Source organism: Aphidius gifuensis, linkage group LG2 (assembly GCF_014905175.1).
Source record: "Aphidius gifuensis isolate YNYX2018 linkage group LG2, ASM1490517v1, whole genome shotgun sequence".
NCBI lineage: Eukaryota > Metazoa > Arthropoda > Insecta > Hymenoptera > Braconidae > Aphidius > Aphidius gifuensis.
The window spans coordinates 15,145,524-15,159,985 of NC_057789.1; the positions used below are offsets into that span (position 1 = coordinate 15,145,524).

A 14,462-nucleotide genomic window follows, 5' to 3' on the forward strand; every position below is an offset into this window, starting at 1 on the left:
AAAAAATCTGGCCATTGACTATATACAATACTAAGCCATAAAATTTAAACAATTTTATTGTAATTTCTGTTTAAAAAAATGACTAAATTCACGACACTCACAAGTAAATTTTAGCAGGCTGAGAATTTACCCACTACTGGTTTTAGAATTTACTAAATTTTATTATAAATTTTATTTAAAAGTTGGACATTTTTTGTGTTAAGTTGGGCAGTTTGTGCTAGATTCACGGAGAATGGCAATCAATTCCCGGCAACATTTTTTTTTTTCTCTTTACACGCTCAAAACTCGAAAACTAATTGTTAAATAGAAAAAAGTTATTCTTGATAAATTGTTTAGAAATAAATAACCAATAATAAACCTCGCTTAACCCCATACCTAGCTTCAACAGATAAGGCTGTAGAAATGCTTGAAATTACATGACAGTTCAATCATTTGTTCAATCGGTCGGCCATCTTTGTGTTATTTCGCCCCACAAACAGAATTTTTACAAAGCTATATAGTAAAAAATATTTAAGTCTATGCTAACTTTTATATGTCTACATGATAATTTTTATTATATATATAAGAATATTTATTAAATTGTGCAGTATTTTTCATTCAAACATATAATAATTTTTATTGTTTTCACTAAACATGTATGTTCTTTATTTAATTAACTCATAACTCATAATCTAAGAGATTAATCAAAAAAAGTAATTCTTCATAAATTGTTTGGAATTGAATTTTCAATAATAAACTTCACTCAACCCCATGTCTATCTGCAATGGACAACGATGTATAGACATAATTTTATTGTAGAATTCCGACTCTCGCGGCCAGTCCCAGAATTAAAACAAAAATTACAAAGTACTATAGTAATTTCTATTCAACCATGATTTTAATTTTTAGTTAAAATTTCTCTCAGTGTATATACATGCATATGCAAGTATTTTTCATTTACAAGATTAATATACCTATTATTATTGTTTATATAAAATAATATTTCCTAATTATTTAAAACGTAATATTGAATTATTATACAATAATAATTTATTTATAATATTGACTAATTTTATGTTTTAAAAAAAGAGAAATAGACATTGATGTGTTAGTTTGAAAGAGAAAATTATTATTGTAATTGTACAGAGGAATTTCAGAAAATATTATCATAACCGAGACAACATGTTTTTTTATTCGGTTTTTATAGAAAATTTTCTCAGGATTACGGAAAAAATACGGGAAAAATTCCTACGAATGCGCAAAGTGGTTAAAAATGGAGTTGAAATATGGAAAAAACGGCTATTTATCGGTTATATATAGTATAGTTATTGAAATAACGATTAACTCTCAAATTTAATAATGGCAATCAATGAATCTCGTCAAGTAAAAAAAAAAGTCAACATAAAAAAATTCGATATAGCGAATAGTTTTCGAGTTATAATAATTTATATGTTTCGATATATTAAATTTTTTTTTTTAATATTAATGAAGGCAATCGATGAAACTCGCCAAGCTAAAAAAAAAGCACAAATAAAAATTTTTATATCTTGAATAGTTATCAAATTATCGATATTTTTTTTTAAATGTATACAATTTTTTTTTTTTTTCAAAAAAGGAAATCGAAATTTTTTTTTTTTTTCAAAAAACAACTGCTAATTATTGATCTTGGCGTATTGTTAAGCACGAATATATATTTTTTTTTCGAAAATAATGAATATATCCAAGTTTTTTTTACTTGGTCGCTAGGTTTTTTACTTAGCTATATTTAGAGCCAAACACACAATTTCTACATAATTTTACCAGCTATAATTTTTACTTAGCTATATTTTTTACTTAGCTATTTTTTTTACTTAGCTATATATTTATAGCCAAACACACAATATCTACATAATTTTACCAGCTATATCTTTTACTTAGCTATATTTTTTACTTAGCTATTTTTTTTACTTAGCTATATATTTATAGCCAAACACACAATATCTACACTCAGAGAAGGATAAGTTAACAGTTAACATACCAATATGTTTACATTAAACATACAAAAGTTTAATGTTAAGATATATATATTAACAATAAACATAGATATCTTAACTGTTAACATACGTATGTTTATAGTTAACATACGTATCTTTACGCGGCCAAATATTTTGATGCGCCAGTCTACTTCTTGTAATCTTTTTTTTTTGACATTATATTGTGATACTATTCTAATTGTAATATAATATAATATGTACTCGTGTTGTCATAAATTTATTTAAATTTAGTTTTTTTGTAAATTCATTCTTAATTTTACATTCAATTTTCATATTTACATACGTAAATTTACATTAATGTCTTCAACTATCAGCCTAACCTTCAAATTGTGTCAATTACAGATATCTTAATAGTTAACATACGCATATTAACTATTAAGATACGTATGTTTAATGTTAATATACATATATATCTTTGATGTAAACTTATCAGCCACCACCCATTTAGATATATTTTTTACTTAGCTATTTTTTTTACTTAGCTATATTTTTTACTCAGCTATATTTTTTACTTAGCTTTATTTTTTACTTAGCTATATTTTTTTACTTAGCTTCATTATATTATCAATTATGAAAAAAATTATCATTAACATTAGAAAGATATCGATAATTCGAAAACTATTCGCGCGATCAAAAAATTGTATTCGGTTTTTTTTTCTCCTTGATGAGTTTAATCGACTTCCATTATTAAATTAATAATTTAAAAAAAAATCGATATATCGAAATTTTAAAAAGTTTTATAACTCGAAAACTATTCGAGATATCGAAAATTTTTTAAAAACATTTTTTTCTCCCCGACGATCTCTATTTATTGCCATTATTAAATTTGAGAATAATTCGTTATTTCAATAACTATACGACTTATAACCGATAAATAGCCGTTTTTTTTATATTTCAACTCCACTTTCAACCACTTTGCGCATTCGTAGGAATTTTTCGTATAAACACGCCGAAGATGTTTACACATAATAAACCCACGAGTCTAGATGGCTCACAAATTTTTTTTTTCTATTTTTTGGAGGTCATTATTAATAAGAACGAAAATTCTTTATTTTCCACAATAACGCGCGATGGCTTAGGGGACAACACACCGGATTTTAGTTTTGAGGTTTAATAGGTCTAGGTAGAGTCGTAGGTTCAAATCCAGGTCAGGACAGTAAGAACCGAAAAAAAAAAAAAAAAAATTTTTTTTTGGTAACGAATTCCATCTCGGTTGAAAATTGAAAATTTTCAAAACTTCGGCGGAAGCCTTTGTGGTCCCTATGGCTCTGAGATCAAACATTTATTAAATTTATTGAATTTATTAAATTACATATTATTAACACTTTATTTATCTAAAAACATTCAATTTATACTTTCTTTTGAATTTTTTTTTTTTAAAGTTAAAAATGCCAAAATCATTAAAAAGGAGGAAATAAGTTATAAAATATAATAAAAGAAAAAAAATAGTTCATAGTTTATTTTTTATTGTTTAAACAACAAAATTTACAGTGTCAAACCTAAATATTTTTTTTTTTCAATTATGTAACAACATAAATACCGATTTTACCGATCGAGCAAGCAAGGTAAAGAAGGTTTGCAGCATCAACGCGAGTCGTTCTAAAAAAATATGAAAAACCGAATTGACAATAATTGTTTAGGCATTGAATAACTTTTGAACAAATCAACGTAGAAAAATCTTATAAAGCTCAAAAAATTCCTAATTAAATTTTTGAGAGCCACACTGTTTTTAAACAAACCGTTAAACTCAATTTTTCATGGTTATTTTTTCATTATAAGTGCATAGTACTTATTGTTATAAACAATTGTTAATAACTCATTAATTTGAGCTCGGAGCGATTTTTATCAAAAGAGTGTGGCTCTCAGTATTCGAAAAACTAACAATTTGAGACTGAATTAAAGTTTTTAAGTTCAATTTTTCAAAAGTTATGCCAAATCTAAAAAAACGTTAAATTAGTTTTTTCACTAATTAACAAATTTCTAACAATCGTAAAAAATTGTTATTTCTCAACTGAATTGATTTTTTAATTTCAAGTATTCTGGCAAAAAATCGCATCCATGATTTGTTTTTATTTTTCTTAATAATTCGTCTTAAAAATTTATCAACAATCTTCTTTTGTTAATAATAAATTAATAAAAAATTGCGCAAACTTCTATCATATCCTTGCCTGAAGTATTTTTTCTAAGGTTTATTTTGGTGCTAGTACGAACTTTCTATCTACTTCACTTTAGGAGATATGATCATTTTTTTATTTGGTCGTACAAAAAACAATACTAGTAGGCTTACGCCTATGTAAAAAAAAAAAAAAACTTTTTTTTTAATAACTGAAATGCATTTTTATTTTAACGTTGTACCTCGTCAAAATCATATATTTTGTAGGGATCGATAAAAGTTGAATTTATTATTATGTGACATCATTTTATTTTTTCACAAACCATCCCGTAAAAAGTAGAAAATTCTTATTGAAAAACTAAAAGCGAGCACACCTTTTTAAACGGTGTACCTCGTGAAAATTATTGTGTTTTGTACGTATTTATAAAATCCGAATTTCAATATTCGTGGGTAAACTTTTCTTTGTAACCCACGAAAAAAAACCAACTACCTCGTACAAATTACGGTGTTGTCGTCTCGGCCCAGTTTTTAGTAGTGGCTACCCGTAGTTATAAAAAAATTTTAACTTTAAAATAACGTGAAAATTCTCTTAGTGTATCAACGCGCATGCGTATTAGCCGGGATAGTTCGGCACGTATTTGTTTCTTTTAAATAATTTTTTTATAATTTTATTCTTTTGAAAATTGAAAACTTAAGATCTTCCCCAGAATAGTATTTTTACATATTGCGGATTATTAAGCAAAAGAAGTGAAATAACATCAAAACGACAATTTTTGATTTTAATATACAAAAGTAACTTATTTTTTACCTTTTTAATAAACGAAATATGTGAAATAAAAATATATGAATAAAAAAAATTAGGTTGTTCTTTCAAAATTACAAAATCAATTTCACAAACTATGGTAATATATAACCACCTAATTTTTACGGAGGCTAGGAGCCATAGGCTCAGCCGCAGTCTTGAATTCATCGGCGAAAAAAAAAAAAAAGCTCATAACTTACGAACTAAGTAACCGAGAGACTTCGTACTAGGCTCAAAAGAAGCGCATTAAAAAACTCTATCGCCCGCGTAATAGGTTTTTTGCTCTATTGATAATAGTTTTTAGTCAAAAAATTAAAATGTAAATTTTGAAAAAATTTTTTTTCTTACTTAAAAATTTGTGGTGTCTAAACTATCCATCGGAGAGTATTCATCACCAGAGGTTTTTTGTTCGTAAATCTTTTCTGTTTTATATTCATTATTTTTAAATTATTAATTACGTAACTTAAAATAGTACATACGTTTTTATGTGAAAATTTTACTAGTTATAAAAATTGCGCAATAAATAACTCGACGCAAAATCATAGTAGAGACTTCGTATTAGGCTCAATTTATGTGTCTCAGAAAACTCTATCGCCCGCTTTGCGAAATTCTTTTCCATTTGAAATAGTTTTTGAGAAAAAAAAAAAAACTATAAAATTGAAAAAAAAAATTCTGATATTTAATTTTTTTTCTCGAAAACCGTTATTAAGAGAGAAAAAAACCTTTCATGCCGTCACTAGATTTTTTCGAGGCGCATAATTTGAGCCTAATACGAACTCCCTATCTTAATTATAACAAAAGTTATGGCTCGCCGAAAAAAAACTGAAAAACGGCGCAATGAATAACTCAACGCTAAATCTAAAGAGAGACGTCGTATAAGGCTTATTTTATGTGTCTGAAAATACTCTATCTCCCGTATGAGGTGTTTTTTCCTCTATCTATAATAGTTTTGAGAAAAAAACTTAAAAATTTGACAAAAAATTCGGATATTTAATTTTTTTGCTCGAAAACCGTTATCGAGAGAAAAAAAAACCCATAATGCCGTCACTAGATTTTTTTAAGGCGCATAATTTGAGCCTAATACGAACTCCCTATCTTGATTATAACAAAAGTTATGGCTCGCCGAAAAAAAATCGAAAAAACGGACCAAAAAATGTCATCATCGAGTTGAAATAAAATGTTTATAAGGCTCCAAAAAAAGTTTTGAAAAACTATATTGCCCGTTTTTTGTATTCTTTTTCGGTTGTAAAAAATATCGAGGAAAAAAGAAAAACCTTGAAAAAAAAATCTTCTTTATCGACTGTGTATAGCTAGTTATAATTTAAATCTAGTAATAATTGGTCTTACATTAAATCGTACAAACTGACAGTGTATATCAGCAGTCCACACAGAATTTTTACAATTTAGGGCTGCCGCTGATGGCGCTTGTAAAATTTTTTTTATATAGATTTTACATACAAAAGCTTCACAAGCGCCGCCAGTGGAGGAAAAAAGCCCCAAATTGTAATGCCCTGTGAATTGGACTGCAGGCTCAATAACATCCATGGTTATTTTTCTTTTCATTTTTTTTACCAATGGTAGTATTGCTTGTTCGTCGTTTCACGGTCAATTTTTTTTTTTTCTTTAATATTCTTTGATGAATTTTTATTATTATTTTTTTTCTAAATCGAACATGTATTTTTGGTGTATAGTTTAAAAATATCTACAAATGTTTAGTTTTTTATTAATTGTAACTCGTATAACTATGTATTTTTTTTTTTAGATTCAATTATTTAAATTATATTCAGAACTATATATTTGTTTTTTATTAATTATAGAATAATTCCAAAATAACCATATTTTTTTTTTTTGTTTTATTTTAGAAATTTTATTGAGTTAGTAAAAAAAAAATTGCAATATGGACCTAGAATAAAAGATTAGGTGACTGTATTTTTTAAAATTTATTGATTCGTAAAAAGACTCTAAAAAATAATATTAATTATGCAATTTTTGAAATCATTAAGGTAATTAATTGTTTTTTTATTTTTAAGTTCATAACATGGTAATCTGTCTTACATATATCAACACTATGAAAATTTACATCATGCCACAAGACAATAACTACCAAGAAATTAGAATATTTGTAAAATACTATTGATCACGATATCAGCAATATGGTCTTTACATAATACTTGAAAGATGGAGTAATTCGAATAACACTCAGTTTTTAAAATGTTTTTATCCATCACCAAGTTTTTTCACGAGAAAGTTGAGAATATATCACAGTTAAATTTATGAAATGTAAAACTGAATTAAAAAAATTATCGATTGGAATCAACAAGCATTGAAGAAGTTATTAATGACAAGTCTTTTAATAAAATAAAAAATTTCCATAAAAATTATGATATAAAAACATAAATACAAAAAGCTTTTCGGTCAACAAACATTCACAAAGTTATCTATAGAATCTCTGAACAAAACAGGAATGTGAAAAAAATTATAACACAGACAAACATATTATACAGAAATATAGTATTCAGCCAACGAGCATCGAGAAAATTATTTATGAAATTACTAATCGAAGGTAGATTTTAAAAAATTGAAGGTAGATTTTAAAGAAATTATCGATTGGGATCAACAAGCATTGAGAAGTTATTCATGACAAGTCTTTTAATAAAATAAAAAATTTCCATGAAAATTATGATATAAAAACATAAATACAAAAAGCTTTTCGGTCAACAAACATTCACAAAATTATCTATGGAATCTCTGAACAAAACAGGAATGTGAAAAAAATTATAACACAGACAAACATATTATGCAAAAAAATATTGTTCAGTCAACAAGCATCGAAAAAATTATTTATGAAATTACTAATCGAAGGTAGATTTCAAAAAATTGAAACCACCCAAGTGGAAAAAATATATTTAATTTATATTTAATGGAAATATAAATTAAATCAAATGGATATACAGTTTTGGACATACTAAAATTAAATTTAGAAAAGATTTAGAACAAATATAAATTAAATTTAGAATATGTACAAGTTGGACACACTAAAATTAAACTTTTTCTAAATTTTTTCTTAATTTTTTTTTTATTTTTTGTAAATTTTTTTTAAATTTAATTTTCGTATGTTCAAAACTGTATATATTTTAAATTTAGTTTATATTTTTTCTAAATCTTTTCTAAATTTTTTCTGAATTTTTTCTAAATTTAATTTTAGTACGTCCAAAACAGTATATATTTTAAATTTAATTTATATTTTTTCTAAATCTTTTCTAAATTTTTTCTAAATTTAATTTTAGTATGTCCAAAACTGTATATATTTTAAATTTAATTCATATTTTTTCTAAATTTTTTCTAAATATAAAATAAACATATTTTTTTCACTTGGGCAGAATAAAATCCACTCTGAAAGCAATACTCAGAAAATATGCATCGATTATATTCAGTAATATTCAGATACATTGAATTATTATATCTAAGCTGATTCTTACCAATGTGTACTTATAATATAACGATTAGTTATTACCTTCTTTGTTTCTTTTCTATAATCAGAATAAATTTTTAAATGCAAAAGTTTGGAATAAATTATTTAACCTTTTTTTGAATCTAAAAATTAAAATAAAAAATACAGTCACCTTAAGAAACGAAGATATTTTATTACTACTTATTGTAATATATTTTATAAGAAATTCAAATAATTGTTAGTAAAATATCTTTGTATCCTAATATTATTAAAGAGTTGTATTTTTTATTATAAATCCGAAATTAATTGTAAAATTATAAAAAAACGATTGAAATATTTGTAAAAATAAAAGAAAATATAAATGAGAGATGCCGCGATACGATACGATACGATAATTGGCTGATTATCGTATCGTGTCGCGAAAGATGATTGTCGTTATCGTATCGTGTCGTCTAAAAATTCGACAAAAATCGGATTATCGTGTCGTCTTATTATCGTATCGTCATAGGTGTTGTCGTATCTTATCGGGTATTATCGACATGATCGACGATAATTTTTTTGTTTGAGTATAATTTACAGGGAAATTTTAAAATATTTTTTGCATACAAAAACATTATAAAAGCAGGAAGAATTATCTTAAGGACAATAAGTAAATTACATGAACTATCTAAGTAAAAATTATTATAGTCAAAATTTATTATGTTTAAATTCATGGTTTAAAAGTTCATTGGCAAATAATATTGAAAAAAAACTTGAAAACCAAATTTAAAAAAAAATATTACAACACATGCAACAACGGTTTATGTAATTTATATAAAATTATTATTAGTTATCATATTATTATAATTTATATTACTTTCATATTGTTAGATTAATATGTATCTAATATTATATGTTGCAGTAATCTATTTTTTCTTTAATTTAATATTTTCTGGAGTTTAACAATATGAAAATATTGCTTTGATTTAAATGTATATTTTTTCCGACATTATCGCGATGACACGATAATTTTATCGGTTATCATCAGTCAAATATCGTATCGTGTCGTGACGACGATACGATAAAAAATGGCATTATCGTATCGTTGTCGTCATTATCGTATCGCTTTGTCGCGATATTATCGATTATCGCGGCATCTCTAAATATAATTAAATGTTTATAATTTTTATTGATCAATTAATTGAACATATCTGGAACCATGAAAATGAAATCCCTTTTTTTTAGTATATGATCTATCTTACGGTAAATTTCGTTTTAATGATCATCTAAATATTTAACTAAAATTAAAATACCCAAGTGGAAAAATATATTTAATTTATATTTAATGGAAATATAAATTGAATTTAATGGATATAGTTTTGGACATAAAAGTAAATTTAGAAAAATTTAGAAAAGATTTAGAACAAATATAAATTAAATTCAGTGTTCAAGTTTGGACATACTAAAATTAAGCTTTTTCTAAATTTTTCTTGATTTTTATTTTTGTAAATTTTTTAAATTTAATTTTCGTATGTTCAAAACTGTATATATTTTAAATTTAGTTTATATTTTTTCTAAATCTTTTCTAAATTTTTTCTAAATTTAATTTTAGTATGTCCAAAACTGTATATATTTTAAATTTAATTCATATTTTTTCTAAATTTTTTCTAAATATAAAATAAATATATTTCACATTTCCAATAGATATATTTTTTCCACTTGGGTATCTTTCTTTTAAATATACTTAATGTTATCGTTACTTAACAATTAAATTATATCTAAGCAATAAAAACAACAATGGCCCTAGCCGGAGTATTGAAAATTTTTAATTTTCAACGGGTAACGCGGGCCACACGCCCCAACAAACGTTACCAGATCTTTTTTTTATTCATATTTTTATTTACATATTTTGTTTATTAAAAAGGGAAAAAATAAGTTACTTTTGTATATAAAAATGAAGAATTTTTGTTTTGATGTTATTATCTTTTTTTTCTATTCTTTTCATTCTTCGTTCTCTAAATGTACAAAATAAGGTATTGGCCTTAATATTCCACCTGATTTAAACTATTTGGTGCATAGTCGAGATAAATACAGACATATAATCAATCAAAACTCGTCAATAACATATCATCATACATTCAAGGAAAATCTAGACGATAATTAATGTTAGAAAAAAAAAATTAAAAATACTTTCACTATATATATATATCGATACCTCTCTTTCTAATAAGCCAACTCTCGTTTTTTTCATCCGAATATTTAAAAAGATATACAACTCAATAAAAGCCAGGTAACAAATCTTACTAAAAAATAAATTTTCAAGTTGAAATGTCCACATTTCTTCGGATACGTCACGCCATATCCCGCGCCTATCCCTTCTCCTGAATTTTTCTCTCCATGCATATACGTGTGTTTATGTAGAGGCATGTGTTGGTTATCTTACCATTGATGGTACAACAGAATTTTTTTTTTTTTTTATTTTCCCTTAGCTACATATAATATATATGTGTTTTAATTTTCGATTCATTTTATGCAAAAAGATTTGTAATTTTTTATATATAATTAATTAATAATTATATTACTTCAAAGTTATTGTATCGAGAAGTCAGTTGATTTTATTTAAGAAGCGAACTTCTATAATTAAGGTAAATAGTGATTTAAATTATGACATAAAGCTATCGTATCAAGAAGTGAGTTGATTTTATTAAAGAAGTCAACTTCTAAAATTAAGCTAGATATTGATTTGAATTGTGACATAAAGTTATAGTAGCAAGAAGAAGGTTGATTCTATTCAAGAAGCCAACTTCTAAAATTAAGACACTTTTGTCACAAATCAAGACCTCGACGTATCATTTCAAATTATTTATTCTTTAATACAATACGTTCATAGTTATTAATTCAAGAAGTTTTTCTTTGATACAAGAACAATATTACTCTTATCAACTGCAATTTACGATTAATTTAAATCAAATATCTAATAATTCAAGAAAATTTTCGGTTTCAATTAAGAATTTTTTTTTTTGTATCAAAACATCTTTTTCATAATTCAATACTAAAAATTTCCAAGAACAAAATTTCTACCAGATAGAAGTTTCTTTTTTTCAGTGCATCAAAATTAATAAATAGACAGATTAAATCCAGTAGTTTTTTTTTATATATATGGAGCATTCTTGCCCCATATATTTTTTTCTTCTGATTTAAATAATCGAACTATAATAGTAACAATAATAAAATAACATAAACTGATCAACATTAATATTTATACATCAATTTTTATGAATTTTTTATTTGCTTTTGTTTTGCTGTTGCATCGTTACTGCGCAGATTCGATGTACTTTTATATATATATATTAGACCTGTCCAAAAAAAAAGAATTTTTTTTTTTGTACCCTCCTGAGGTCTAAATTTGTTCTTTTTGATGACACAAAAAAAAAAAATAAAAAATTTTTTTTAGATTTTTGAGCCTGCTCATCGGGTTTTTGTATTTCCCATTTGATTAACACGTGCGCGTATGGCTGTATATCTTTGACTTTGCATAACTCAGTCAGTTTTAATCCTAGAGAGTTGATATTAGTCTCGTTTTTTAGCTCATGAAAATACCTTTAAATTGTCACTGTACATTTTTTTTGTACTGTTTTTTTTTTTTCGTCTCAAAAAAAGCTTGAAAATCATGATTTGCAATTTAACTGCTAAACATATTTCATTTAACATAAAAATTTTTTTTTTTTATCAAGCTCACTAATTTTGTACTTTCGAATAATAATACTTACCCTACTAATAATAATAATAAAATACGTTTACAAGTTAAATTGCATATACCTATAAAGTCATGATTTTTGAGGTTTTCTTGAAACAAAACTATTAACAGTACAACAAAATGTACAGTGACAATTTAAAGGTATTTTCATGAGCTAAAAAACGAGACTAATATCAACTCTCTAGGATTAAAACTGACTGAGTTATGCAAAGTCAAAGATATACAGCCATACGCGCGCGTGTTAATCAAATGGGAAATACAAAAACCCGATGAGCAGGCTCAAAAAAAATCCTAAAAAAAAAATTTTTTTATTTTTTTTTTTGTGTCATCAAAAAGAACAAATTTAGACCTCTGGAGGGTACAAAAAAAAAAATTCTTTTTTTTTTGGACAGGTCTAATATATATATATATATATATATATTTCTTCTGATTCAAATAATCAAAAAATAATAATAACAATAATAAAATGACATAAAATAATTGACATCAGTATTTATTTATCAATTTTTATGAATTATTTTTGTTCTTGATTTGCTAATATTTGAAAAAAAAATGAATGGAATACTTTTTTCTTGATCAAGCCTTGATCGACAATGGATCAGGCTATCCCTATTAAGGATAAAATAAGGCTAGCTGGATCCAAAATGGATAAAGAGAACAGAATCAAATTGACTCCTTCAAATTTTACAAATTGCCTAGTCAGGATAGCATCAGGCTATCTCTTTTTTATCCTTATTAGGGATAGCCTGATCCATTCTGGATCAAATCTTGATCAAGAAAAAATTATAGAATTTTTTTTTCAAATAATTTTCTCTTGATCCAGTCTTGATCCAGAATGGATCAGGCTATTCGTATTAAGGATAAAATAAAGATAGCCTGATGCTATCCTGATCATGCAATTTGTAAAATTTGAAGAAATAAATTTGATACTTTTTATTTCATCCATTTTGGATCCCGCTAGCCTTACTCTATTCTTAATAGGGATAGCCTGATCCATTCTGGATCAAATCTGGATCAAGAAAAAATTATTTGAAAAAAAAAAAGAAATTCAATAATTTTTTCTTGATCAAGATTTGATCTAGAATCGATCAGGCTATCCCTATTAAGGATAAAATAGAGATAGCCTGATGCTCTCCTGACCAGGCAATTTGTAAAATTCAAAGAAGCAAATTTGATACTTTTTTCTTTATCCATTTTGGATCCAGCTAGTCTTACTCCATCCTTAATAGGGGTAGCCTGATCCATTCTGGATCAAAACTGGATCAAGAAAAAAATATTTGAAAAAAAATAAATTGAATATTTTTCTCTTGATCAAGTTCTGATCTAGAATGGATCAGGCTATCTCTGTTAAGGTTGTAATAGAGACAGACGGATGCTCTCTTGATCAGGCCATTCCTACTCTATCTTTAATAGGGATAGCCTGATCCAGTCCAGATCAGGACTTGATCAAGATGAAATTATTTAAAATTTAAATTAATTTAATACTTTTATCTTGATCAAGTCCTAATCCGGACTGGATCAGGCTATCCCTATTAAAGAAAAGATTTAGGTACCTGATCCGGCTTGATCAGGATGTGATAGAGTTACTTGAATAGGAATAGCCTTACGATATCCTGATCAGGCCTGGATCAGTGTTCAGGCTATCCTAAACAAGTTTCCAGTCGGGATATATTGCATCGCTCTTGTGATTTCGCCAGGGTTGTTTATTTATTCTAGAATTTTTTACAAATCTCTTAACTTCATGAGGGGGACTTGACTTTTAATTTTTACAATAGGTCATCATTTTCATAATCAATCAGTTTTTTTACTTTTTCGTAATCTTCTTAATTAACTCGTCAAAAGATCCCTTGTATTCAATTATATTATGTCTCAAAAAGATTCACGTTTTATAAAACTAGTAATTTATCATTGAAAGTTCATCACAAATTTATCTTTATATTTCTTGTTTTTTAATTTCAGGAAATTTAATGGATGCCGGTCGTTTATCTCTATGTGGTGAAGAAAGTTTTGGTACAGGTTCTGATCATATCCGTGAAAAAGATGGTATATGGGCCTGCTTAGCATGGTTGAATATTATTGCCAAACTTGGTAAATCTATCGAAGAAGTGTTGATGGACCATTGGAAAATTTACGGAAGGCATTTCTTTACAAGATACGATTATGAAGGTTGTGAATCTTTACCTGCTAACGAAGTCATGATAGAGATAGTTTCTCTGATTCAAAATCCGAAATTCATTGGTGAAAAATTATCATGGGGTGACAAAACATATGTTGTCCAAAAAGCAGATGACTTTTCATATCAAGACATTATAGACCACAGCTTAACTGTTAACCAGGTAAAATCAATC

At 26.0% G+C, this 14,462-nt stretch overlaps 1 protein-coding gene across 1 annotated transcript in view; it reads left to right on the top strand.

The window, feature by feature from the left end:
* The window catches only part of LOC122849174 (phosphoglucomutase), a 109,568-nt gene that overhangs the window by 90,571 nt on the left and 4,535 nt on the right, over positions 1-14,462 (top strand). The window contains exon 5 of the mRNA XM_044147773.1: positions 14,074-14,450. Within this exon, the coding sequence (XP_044003708.1) occupies positions 14,074-14,450 (377 nt within the window). The remainder of the gene's footprint in view (positions 1-14,073; positions 14,451-14,462) is intronic.